Consider the following 12,748-nt stretch of genomic DNA (forward strand, 5'->3'; position numbering starts at 1 on the left):
TAAGACCAGAGTTTGAATTTTATAAAAAAAACAACACAAGGGGAAAAAAACCTCTTTTAAGGAGAGTTCCCAAGTCCTGCAGTGTGTGTGTCTGCATGCGAGGTTCTTGCTCCAGCAGAGGAGGGCAAGATCGTTTGCCTCCGCTTCCTGCAGCGGGAGCTGCGTTTGCAAACCTGCCCTCCCCACCCTTTACTAGACAAGGATCTTCGCGGTGGAGCGCTCTTCCCTCTCCCGGCTACGCGGTAGCAAAACCGGGTGCCGTCGTGGAGCATCTTCGTGAGCCCGTCAAGCATGGGCGTAGCCAGGATTTTTTGTTAGGAGGGGCAGGACTTTGGGGGGGGCAGAACCGACGTGATTGGTCAGTTATTTATTTATTTTGTCTTACTTGATCTGGAGGGGGGGGGCGGGACCACCTACCCCCATGCCATCGATGGTGGAGGGAACGTCGTCCTCCATGCACCCAAAGCAAGAGCTCAGAGTCACACTCCGGAGCAAGAAATTGGCAAATCGTGCATGCAAAAATCCCTTCCTCTCGCCTCTGCGCATGCTCGGAAAGGGCTTCTCCGCCTGCCGCCCTCCCGCGATCACAATTGACAAGTTTTTCTGCTCTTCGCGATGCGCTGTTTCTCAATGAGAAGCCATCGGTTGGTGTATTACGTCCGTATAGTAAAGCCCATCACCTTGCACCGAGAGAGATAGGTTATTTTTAGCAAATCAAAGCTAGATCTGCAGCCAACCAGCAAACACAGCAGCGCTGAGAAGCTGGCTTTGGCTTTTGCTTGCACTTAAAACATCCCCCCCCACCACCTTAAATTCAACGACGTTATAATCTAGGACGGATATTTAGGTCAGAGCCTTTGAAGAGCCCGTTCCGCCGTCTGTTTCAATTACAGTTTCTGTCGAAAGTTTGTCCTATCTGATCGTCAGACGCCAAGTAGCTCCTCCTACCTACAATCTCAAACGACTGCAGCAAGGAGAGCAAATCAATTTATGTATCAGCGGAGGCTGGAGAGCTCAGTCCTTTTTCAACCACCTCCCACGTAATCAAATTCCACGTGTCTGTCTTCGATCGCCCCGTCTCTCTCGCGGATGTCTTGGGCTCCTTCCCCACCTTTGCTTAATTTATGAAAGCTGGCAAGGGGCTATCGAGGCTCAACCTGTCGCGATATTATTTATTCTGACTTGGTTGCCCTCAGCTGAATACCACTGCTAAGCATTACTCAGAGTAGACCCACTGAAGTCCATTAATTTCAATGCTAACATTGCACTTAACATTCAACGCTATCGTTGAAATTAACATTCAATGCTAACATGTTTGATTTCAAAGAAAAGAACTTTGCACATGCTTGAAGGCGCTGCACATTCTAAGCACGAACACCCGTACTTGCCCCTAGCACTGAAAGCAGATTCTGGCATTTATACGAGCCTCAACACCACCCTAAAATCTAGGGTGCCTCTCAGGGTTCCTATAAACGAACCATAACAGCACCCTAAAATTTATGGTGCCTTTCAGGTTTCCTAAAATCCAGGGTGCCTCTCAGGTGCTATAGGATGGCGGTGTGTGTGCTAGCTTCCATTGAGAAGGTTTGGCATCTCATTCATATTTCCCCACCACCACCCCACCGACATCGCTTTCATTCAGGTCCCTGCACAGCGTACGTTTTTCACGTGCTGGGATCCATGACTTGAGGTTCCTCAGCATTTTTGCGTAGGCATCGGTTCGGCATTGAATGCGCTGCTCCACGTGCGCGTAAAAATAGCTCCACGTCAGTCTGTCTCAGCGGAGAGGCGGTCGGGGTTTCGTCTCGCCGCGGAAGGGGGAGGAGGCGGAGGCTCGGAAGCCGCATGTGTGCTCGCGGTTCCTTCATCTTAATCGGACTGTGAGACCTGCACATTTCTGTGGAAAGGTGACCACGTGCGCGCAACCGCTTCAGGGGGAGGCTCCCAGCGTAAATAAATAAATAAAAAACAATAAACCATCTGGCGCACAAGCGCACCTTCTCGTCTCTGTGTATTATAATCCCCGCGTATTTGTGGTTGCAAGCCTCCGGCTCCCCATTTTGCGATTCAAATCCCCTCCTGCAAGAGGAATCGATGCGATTGCATTCCTAAGCTCCAGCAAGTCCATTAAAGCTAGCGTGACAGATTGATTTTAATGAGTTAAAAGGACAATGGCCGCAGCTGCAAATCAAGGCTGCAAGCCCACGTTCATTTACTTGGAAGTAAAGGCCATTGAACTCACTGGGACTTCCTTCCGAGTAAACAGGATCGGGCGGCGCGAGGGGATTCCCTCCTTATGGAACGCTGTATCCTTCGTTAGCGATTCCCATAATGACGTATGTGCGGGTTGCAAGGGGACGCGGCAGTACAGTACTATTGCAAGATAAAAACACCTCCTGCCAATCCCAAGCCGCGAATCTTATAGACCCCACCTCCACGCCCGCTGTTTCATCGGCTTTTACATATGTATACTTGAAATTATGGTTAGAATTACTGCCTTACTTAGAAGTGCATTGCTATTAAAAATAAGCAGGCTCCACTTCTCCAGTCTTGCCTTAGAAGATGAGTGTACGCTCAAGGCTGTTATGTTTCAGAAACCGAAGCATGCTCTTTAAAAATTTGTATCGACGCTTTACTCCAAATAAATATTTTAAGGAAAAGGAGTTTGTTTTTATTATTTTTTTATGAGGAACATATGCACAGAAGTCACATTCTCGAACAATAGGACACGTGGTCACTAATACACAAGCGCACGCGAGAAACATCTCCCCCCAATCTCCCGCATAGTCCCATGACAATCGATAGCTGACCGGCGGCACCTCTCCCAGAGTTTGCATTTCTTAATGGCAGACCTCGAATGCCATTAAGATTTGAGATTTCCTTTCTGGAGCCTTGAGATTTCCTTTCTGGAGCCATTAACCCAATAACACCGTGGCGCAACTATCCCTTGCGCTACTGATGCTCATGCGTTGGGGGGGGGGGAGATTTGCACCTCGCAGCTTCGGGCATCATCTGCTTGCTTCGGCCACTGCACCCCCCCCCCCTCCAATAAACCCCTTCATTCATCCGCTGCTCCCGCTCCGAAGAAGCTCGACCGTCGACGTGATCGCCTCTGGAAAGAGAAGATGCTCCGGTTACGGGCTGCCTCTCCCGGACGCCGCCTCCTCCTCCGCTCACGCGTCCTCCCGCCCCGCCTTCTTAGTGGTCGGCCGGCTGGGTTACGCAGGAGCCGCCGCCAGCAGGAGCGGCAGTTAGCAGAGAGCTTTGACGCGCATCTCCAGAGAAGCAGCAGCAGCCCGTTGCAAGTAACCGGGAGCGAAAGGACGCGAGAACCCCGCGGGAGCCACCTGGACTGGAGACGAGGGCAAGGACGACGACGGGGCGCCGCGGAACAACGGAAGGGGTGAAGGAGAAAGGCGAGGAGCCCGGGGGTAGGAAGGGCACAGAAAGCCGGGCTCGGAGGCGGATGGATCCGTTTGCTCGCTCGCTCCAAGAGAGGGCGGGAAAGCCCGGGCACCTTCTGCTCCCCCACGTGCCGAACGGCTTGTAACCCGCCCTGGGTTTCTTCTCCGGGCGCACCAGTCGCTAGCAAGCAGCAAGTGCGGCGGCTGGCTGCCGCTTATCTTCCGCTTTTCAGCATGAAGTAACGAGGACGGCAAAGTTTGGCGCGCAGTGGCGGCGGTGCGCCTTCGAGGTGACGAGGCCGCCATGTCGGCCCCCGCCGGCTTGGACTTCGCGGCGGTGGAAAGTTTCCTGGACAGGCACCCGGAGCTGGTGGAGAAGTGGCTGAAGAGGAGGAGCTCCCTCCTCGCCCAAGCGGCTCCCGAGGCGGAGGAGCGGCCGGGCCACAGCAGCAACGGCACCCCGACGGCGCTGGGCGGCCCCGGCTCCTCTTTGGCGAAGGGCGGCGGCCCCGTGGCCCCTCCGGAGACGGCGGCCGGCGGCCTGCAGCGCCGAGCGTCGCAGAAGGAGCTCCGGCGCAGTTTCGCGCGCTCCAAGGCCATCCACGTGAACCTGACTTACGACGAGCACGTCCACGCGCGGGCGCAGGAGCCGCTGAGCAGCGCGCGGAGAAGGGCCCTGCTGAGGAAAGCCAGCTCGCTGCCGCCCACGACGGCGCACATCCTGAGCGCGCTGCTGGAGTCCCGGGTGAACCTCCCGCAATACCCGCCCACTGCCCTGGACTACAAGCGCCACCTCAAGGAGCACAACGAGCGGCAGTTCTTCCTGGAGCTCGTCAAGGACATCTCCAACGACCTGGACCTGGGCGCCCTCAGCTACAAGATCCTCATCTTCGTGTGCCTCATGGTGGACGCCGACCGGGGCTCGCTCTTCCTGGTCGAAGGCGGCGCCGCCGCCGGCAAGAAGAGCCTCGTCTCCAAGGTCTTCGACGTGCACGCCGGCACCCCGCTGCTGCCCTGCTACAGCACCGAGAACTCCAACGAGGTGCAGGTGCCCTGGGGCAAAGGGATCATCGGCTACGTGGCCGAGCACGGAGAGACCGTCAACATCCCCGACGCCTACCAGGTAGGGAAGGGGCCGGGGGCGCGCGCTTTGGGGGGCTCCTGGTTCTGCTACTCGCCTTTCTGCCGGTCGGCACCCGAGGCGGCTTATGCTACAGCAGCCGTGCAAAGGCGAGCTCTCGCTGTCGTAGTAGTGAAACGGGAACAAATGCACCAGTGCACAGCATCAAGCTGTAAATCTGATTGGGGAAACACTCAGGTATATTGTGCACGCGCATACGCGGAACCAACTTGATAAATGCTAGTTTCAGCAGCATGGGAAGAGGACCATTCAAGACCTTTGCTTGCTTTCCAAAGCCAGGGCAGAGGTGGGGAACCCAAATATTGTTAGGGAGCATCAGTAATCATCTGTGATGGTGGTCTGTTGGGGGTAGGAGGAGCCCAGCATCATGGGGGGGGCAGGTAGGGGTTCCTCACCCCTGGCTTAGAGGATTCATATGGGGGGGTCATGTGTAAGTTCCTTTAAAAATACCACACAAGTAGTCAGCTGTGCATTGCAATTACTGTACTTGTTTAAGCTCAGTGTTGGTGTACTGAGTGGTCTCGAGAATGGACTTCAAGCAAGTGTGGGCTTGGCTTCTCTCCACACATTTATTAGGTGGTGAGGGGTCAGGTGGGGTGAATTGTAAGGTTTTTAGTGGTTAGCATGGCCGTCAATGCCATGGATGGCACATTGTTCCTTCTCAACTCATTAACTGTTTCTTGTGCTTCCGTATTAAATATTCTCTGTGTAGTACAGTTATCTGTAAAATCAAAGGTCACTGGGTGGCCTTGAGAAAGTCCCTTGTCCTCACTTGCCTTGCTTAATTTGGCAGAGTTGTGAGACTTAAGAGTTCAATCCTAGACATACCTTCTCAGAAGTAACTCTCGCTGAGTTCCATGAGGTTTACTTCCAGAGAAGTGGTGGTTATAAGTTGCATCCTAAAATACGTCTCTAATGTTCTCAGAGGAAGGACAGGACACAGTTGTAGCAGGTAAACACACCATTCATTGCCTGAGCTGGCAAAATACTTTTTAATTTCAGAATCTTATTTGAGCCAAATTCTTAGTGCGCCCCTCATCAAATTCTTAGGAAGCACCATCAAGTTCTTAGATGGATGAGTACCTGAGATTTGTCCCCTACTTTGTCTAGGTCGCAATTTTGTATGCCGTGATTCTTTCACACAAATCGGCTTTGTAGTGGTGTAGATCAAGCCATAGTTTGGTTTTGTTATGAATAATTAAGGTTAGCATGAATTCACCCAAGCTGAAAAAAAGCACTCGGCTACATGTATTCTATGACTCTTCCCTTATGGGACTTTTGATCCATGTTAGGGCCACTTCTTAAGTTTTATACTGAAGCTCATACCTGAAAGTATACAGGGTGTATACATGGGAGCATGTCAATTAAAACTTATACATGTCCCTTCAAAATATACATGTGCAACTCACACAGTATGTATATATTTTGCACTTGGTTGTCTTAATACTGTGTATGGAACATAAAAAAGTAGCTCTTTAGTGATTGACACTTGGGAGCCTGGTGATAGTAGTTATTTCAGATTAATTAATTGAAGTAAAAGTGTGATCTTGTGTATGTGGCCATAACTGGTGTTACCATAATTCTTTATTTTAAACACTTTAAGAGTGTGATATAAAGTGGTTACTGTTTAGAATGGCTCATTCAGCATACTGGGACTTGAGTTGCAGTTTGTAGTGTGCTCTGGACAAATCGTAGGTAAAATGGACAAATCTCACAACAGTTCAATAAATAACCCCTAGGCCAGTAGCCATTGCCATGTTTTTGTGGTAGTGAGATCCATAAATGAATTATATGTTGTGCAAAGGATTTTATACATCAGCCATATTCCCCTTTTGTCATCTTTCTCCGTGCCTAAACAAAAAAAACCTCTGCTTGCTTTGTCTTTTTCTCATAGGAAATAGCTCCCACCCCTCAATAATTTTGACTGCCTTTTCTATCCTATCTGAGATGGAGGCAACCTGAGGTTTGTATTATCTTCCATCATAGATTTATAAAGGTGTAACAAGCACTAGCTGTTTCATTCTCAACGGCTTGCCTAATAATTCCCAGCGTGGAATTTTCCTTTTTCTCTGAGTTTGTTTTCACTCAGCTATCTTTGCACCTTGACTTACCCCAAAGTATAGATTTTCGTTAGCCTCCTTAAGTTCGGAACCCTTTAGCATATATTTTTTGCACAATTGCGTATTTCCAATCTCCCCCTTCACCCACTATTTACAGATCCTTTTAAGCTCTCCACAGTCTACTTGAGCTCTCACCACCATTCTGAACAATTTGACCCAGAAATTTTATGTCCTCTCTGCCTCCAGATCATTGATAAATAAAAAACCGAGTCTCAGTAGAGATCCTTTGGGAATTCTATACTTTCCCCACTGCAATTTGAGAGCTTTCCGTTTAGTCCTGTGCTCTGCTGCTTGCTGTTTAGAAGTTACTAATCCATAAAATGACCTGTTCTCGGAAGGCATGAATTCTAAGTTTGCTTACTTCTTGTAAGCAATTCTTTAACTTTCTCTAGCAAATAGTTTAAGTAAATCATAAGGTAAAATCTTCAATCCTCATACAATGTGCCTTATTTTAGATACAAATCTATAAGGATAGTTGCAGAGGTGCTTTTTTTAATGAAGGTACTCCATGTCATGGAGTATTGTCGCCTCTTTTTTCTGCCCATGGCAGCTATTTTGTGTTGGCATCTATGTCCCTGCACCTCTTTTTTTTAAACCAAAAAAAAGCACAGGATAGTTGCAATTTATTTGGTACCTTGTTACCCTGTGAAATCACTGATATGGTGTAAGTTATCGCTGTTAGATAAAATGAATTGATTTGGGGGAAGTGATATAAAAGCAAACTTTTGTTTATTGAGTTTTAGACATGTTCATTGTAAAAAATCTGGGGGGGGGGGACACCCTCCCCTGCAAGACATTTCATTTGGACACAGAGAGAACAGATGGCCTGTGAAATACTCAGGACTAAGAACTGGGGCGAGATGCAATATTCATTAAATCTGTTCAGTATCGTATTCATTCTTTGCAAGTACAGCCCTTAGGTATTGGCGCATCTTCTAGTGTAGCTGGGTCACTGGTACGGAGTCTGGGCCAGACGATTGAAGAAGATTTCCCTCCTCTATTTCCAGATCTAAAGCAAGACTCATCTCTCACAAAGGATTCATCAGACTTCAAGGCAGGGGTGAAAAAACATTTTCAAACTGAGGGTTCAGGTGTATTGAAAAGCGGGGGGGGGGGGGCATATCCCAGTAGTGGAAGAGGCCAGACATGCACAATCACAGAGACCCTTGACACAATGCCCACTTCTCTTGCTTTCTCAACAGCCACCAATTCCATCCAGCCAACATTCTGAAGTTTTGTTTTCTTCACTCTCCTGCATACAAAGTGCATCAGATTTCTGTTGACATTTTTCTGGGTTGTTGGCTTCCAATAGCTCTCCTTGCTGTTGTCATGAGTCCCATGGAGATGTCCCAGAGGTGATGGTCTGATCCAGTGGAGAAACGAGAGGTGGCTGGGCAGTTGGAGCTGCACATCCCTGAGGAAGTTCCTAGTGGGATGGGGGAAGGTGAAATTGGGACCCCTAAGAAGTTTTAAGCCCAAGGAGGGGGACAACAGTCTAGAACCGCATTTTCTAACCTTGGATCTCCAGATGTTCCTGAACTATGACCCCCATAATCGGTGCTGGCCATGATGGCTACAAATGATGGGAGTTGTAGTCCCATCTGCTCACTGATAGGAGGAGGCGGCACTGGAGGCAAATCCACAACAGGAGGTATCTGGCTAGGAGTGTCTGCATCCTTTCCCTCCATCCAGCTCTCCACTCTTTATACCAGCCTTTCTCAATCTTGAGTCCCCAGATGTTGTTGATTTGCCTCCAGTGCCGCCATCTCCTATCAGTGAGGAGTCCCCACCCCCAAAGTGACCAATAGTAAATTGGCTGCTGACTTGGCACCTACACTGCCCATGTCTCTCAAAAGCACAGGGATGAAGTTTGCATAAACTTCACAGTTCCAGCCCTCTTGAGTGCCCATTTGTGAGCCCCAGTCCTGGGATACAAAGAGGAGTCTTGGACAAGTCGTAAAAACAGTAATGCTTAATTTATAAAGTCAAACAAGCTTGAGGCCCCAAACTTCCAAGTTAGCCCAGTCTCAAGTTGCCTTCTTTGTAATGGTAACTTCTTGTTGTTCAGGGCTGAATCCTGCCACTTGTGGAAACAACCAGGTTCCTGGCAGTAGCAGCCATTCCTTTGTTTCTATAGCATCATATCCCCTCTTGCCCTGCGGGCTGCTTTAACCCTCTTTACCGCACCCACTGCCCTTTTATGCAGGGATGAGCACAATTCAGTGGTACCTCGGGTTAAGAACTTAATTCGTTCCAGAGGTCCGTTCTTAACCTGAAACGGTTCTTAACCTGAAGCATGCTTTTGCTAATGGGGCCTTCTGCTGCCGCTGCGCCGTTCTTATCCTGGGGCAAAGTTCTTAACCTGGAGCAACCACTTCCTGGTTAGCGGAGTTTGTAACCCGAAGCGTCTGTAACCAGAGGTACCTTTTGTTTCTCCTTTTGAGACGTGCTCTTTTGATGGCACAGGTGTAGTGAATCCCACAGAATGCAGGGGATCAGAGGCCTTTTGCTTTGACAACTTGAATGCTCTTTCAAATAGCTTTGTATCCTGTTATTTCAGATAAATCCTTTTCCTAGGCAAGCTATTCCAGTTCTTCCAGTCCTGTTCTTCATTGTTTTTCTCTGAAATCCTTGTAAAAAAAGGAGTTAGTCTTGAACACACAGTAATACCCCCCTGTGCGGTAAACACACGCTTCAAACAGTGTTGCACATGCTACTTCACTTGAGGGCCAGTTATTGATTTTCAGCCCAGCATTACAATTTCCCTTTCTCCATTCTTCATACATCCTTGACGGCATCTGCCTGCCACATTGATGGATAACATTAAGCTCAAGGCTCTGTGAAGCGCATGGTGCACCAGCATAATAAGTAAGGAGAAGGATGATTGATTATTTAATTTCTATACCGCTTAATATATTTTAAAAAATCTCTAAATGTTGCACAGAAAACTGAAGCAACAACAGACAACTTAAATAAAAATATTACAAACATGCGGTTACATATTAATAAGTTACATTAATACAAAGTTTTATTTATCTATCTCAATACCAATTCATTTTCCTTCTAACAAACACCATCAGTCTCAGTTTTTCCACCTAGGATCCCACAAACTCTCTGCTCACCTGCAAAATTCTCACAACAAGAAGAGTTCCTGGAAAGAGCAGATGTCACCCTAGTTTCTCACTCTAGACTTGTTTTTTTATGGCAGGCCCAAGGTGGATGGTACTTTCTCAGGCTGCCCACAGCTGTGTCCCATTCAGCCGCACTCTCTACACCTAGTTGCAGATACAACAGGTTTGTTGAGTTTCCCACGGGGTCCAAAGGATGGGGAAAGGACCTACAGCTCTCCACCCCCTGTCCTTTCCTCTTCCTCCAGCTGGTTTCTCTTGGGTGGCAAGAAAAAGCATGTGAAGATCCAGTGTTGAGAACAGAAGCTGCCACAGCAGAGCAAACTTTATTAACTGTATAAATTACGTTGTTTCTCCTCTCGGTTATCATTTACAACTTCTTTAAAGAAGCACAAGGTGGATGAAGAGTGGCGAACAAACAAGGTGTTTGTTTTTGATGGCATAACTCTGAATACTTACTCTGCAAGATCCTGGGTCCAATTTGCCAGGCACATTTTGTACCGGGCTATTGGTCATGTGCAACCAAGTGAAGATGCCGAGGTGCCATGATAGCAGCTGACGTCTCTACCATCTGGAGGTGCGTGCCTGGGGATCCTTGGCTCTTGACCGTTTTCACACACATCCCGTAGAATTCTACCAGTTATCTTTTATCTTCACAATCGGAATGACTTTCAAGGAACCAAAAAGTGGTATTGAAAAACATGACTTGAAGCATCTGGCCCCAAAAATGGCCGCTAGGCATTTCGTTTTGGTGACTGTAACCCTGTTTAAGGAGCCATTTCGCGCCTAGCTTATATATCTGAGTTTCTCTCTATTTTGGTGAAATTGTGTCTATAAATTTTATTCCATTTATTTCCATTTATTATTTATTATGCTAATCTTAATGGACTATAGCCAGTACTAGTCCTATTGAGATAGACCTGTTGAAACTGTTAGGCATGACTTACTTAAAGGTAAAGGTACCCCTGACTGTTAGGTCCAGTTGCGGATGCCTGGGGTTGCGCGCTCATCTCGCTCTATAGGCCGAGGGAGCCAGCTTCTAGGTCATGTGGCCAGCATGACTAAGGCGCTTCTGGCGAACCAGAGCAGCGCACGTAAATGCTGTTTACCTTCCCGCCGGTGTGGTACCTATTTATCTACTTGCACTTGACGTGCTTTCGAACTGCTAGGTGGGCAGGAGCATGACTTACTTAGGGACATTTAATTAAATGGAACTTCTCTTGAGTAGAACCTAGTTGGATACAACCCCTACTCGTGACACACACAACGAAACCTGCCAACAGCAACCTACCAGTCACAAGAATACAGCAATACCCTTGGCTGTGTGAACCCAGCAAATGCTCCCTTCACTGGCATGTATCACAAATCTCCTTTTTATCACAAATACACAGCCTGCAAAAAGCAAACAAGCGAGATACAAAGGGGGTTTGCTCTTCCCTCTTGCTGTGTTCTTGTATACTGTCGCTGTTTAAAATACAATAGAAAACATTGTTGACAAATGTAAAAGTCTGGCAAAGCACCCAGCCAGTTTTGCAGCTTAGCTAGGCAGACGTGAATAGAGAATTCCTGGAGGAAAGCTTTACTTCCTGGTAGGAGAATAATGCCTTTGTGAGAGGTATGAGGTTTTGCCAAGGAGAAGTTGAAATAGAAGCCGCAAATGCTACCATTTATATTAAGAAGTAAGGCTGGGAACCTCCCCAATAGCTCATTTGGGGGTGAAGGGGAGACACTGATACACAAAACTGGCAAAAGAGATTAAACCCCTGCCTGGCTTTCTGGGGAGGGAAGAGGAGTTGATGCAAAACCCATACTTTGCTTACCCAACCAGCAACAATATTTTGGCTCCTTTTTTAGAAGCCCCAATTGATTTGAAAGATGTATAATGAAGGTGTCGGCCGAACCTCCCCAGGGAGAGCATTCCACAAATAGGGAGCCACTGCAGAAAAGGCCTGTTTCTGTGTTTCCACCTTCCAGGCCTCTTGTGGAGGAGGCACACAATAGAAGGGTCTCAGATGATGATCTCATGGTCCGGGTTAAGTCCATCCGAAGAGAGGCGCTCCTTGAGGTATTGTGTTCCTGAGCCTCTTAAGGCTTCATAAGTCAAAAACAGCACTTTGAACTGGGCCCAGGAACTAATTGGCAGCCAGTGCTTTTGGGCCAGGATTGGTGCTCAAACTGTCTTGCCCTGGTGAGCAACCTGACAGCTGAATTCTGCAGCAGCTGAAGTTTCCGAACCATCTTCAACACCAGTTTTTCTGTTTTCTGGAGCAGAAATGGCGTGATTCAGACAAATCAATAATAACTTCATTCGTGCCTCAAAATTGTTCATTTGTTTTTTGTTGTTGGCAAGGTCTTGAATTCTACTTCACTCCATGTGTAAAGTTAAAAAAATTAATAAATTGTAAGTGATAATTAAAGGTTGGCTTTCTATTAGTTAAAAAGCAGGTTTTCAGTCAACCTCCAATTATATTATTGTCTCTATCAGATGTGTGACAATTTCATATTATTTAAACAAGAGAAACAATTGCTTATATAAATTGTGTGTAAAGGATAAAAGGGCTGTGTGATCCTGAGCAAATATAAGTGAACAACAGATGTTCCCTATCGGATAATTGTTATTGTTCACAATATGCTACTTAAAAATTAATAGCAGTTGTGGGGATTTTTTTTACAGTGTCTTTAATGGTGAACGTAGGTGACTGATCAGCCTTGAAGTGAAAATGTGTTGTCAGTGTTCTTTCAGAACAACAAATGGGAGAAAAAGGGATATTTGAGCCTACTTACCGGTACATTGCAGGAGAGAATAGCCACATAGAAACTGGAAATTCAGATTCTCAAGAAGGAGGGTGCTTCTTTTGTAAAGACATTGCTTTAAATAAGTAAATGCTAGTCATTGATTTTTTTAAAAAATTATGTCTTGGAACAGAGACATAATAAGGCAAAGTATTCGTATTT

General features: G+C 47.2%; 1 protein-coding gene across 4 annotated transcripts in view; it reads left to right on the plus strand.

Moving 5' to 3' along the window:
* Positions 1 to 2,895: 2,895 nt before the first annotated feature.
* The window catches only part of PDE11A (phosphodiesterase 11A), a 162,191-nt gene continuing 152,338 nt past the window's right edge, over positions 2,896 to 12,748 (plus strand). For all 4 annotated transcript variants that reach the window (XR_013991157.1, XM_081023757.1, XM_081023758.1 and 1 more), the window contains exon 1: positions 2,896 to 4,527. Coding sequence is in view for 3 of the 4 variants with exons in the window: in XM_081023757.1 (XP_080879883.1) it covers positions 3,709 to 4,527 (819 nt within the window). In the remaining variant the exon portion in view is untranslated. The remainder of the gene's footprint in view (positions 4,528 to 12,748) is intronic.

Source organism: Podarcis pityusensis, assembly GCF_964106645.2.
Source record: "Podarcis pityusensis genome assembly, chromosome: 1".
Lineage (NCBI taxonomy): Eukaryota > Metazoa > Chordata > Lepidosauria > Squamata > Lacertidae > Podarcis > Podarcis pityusensis.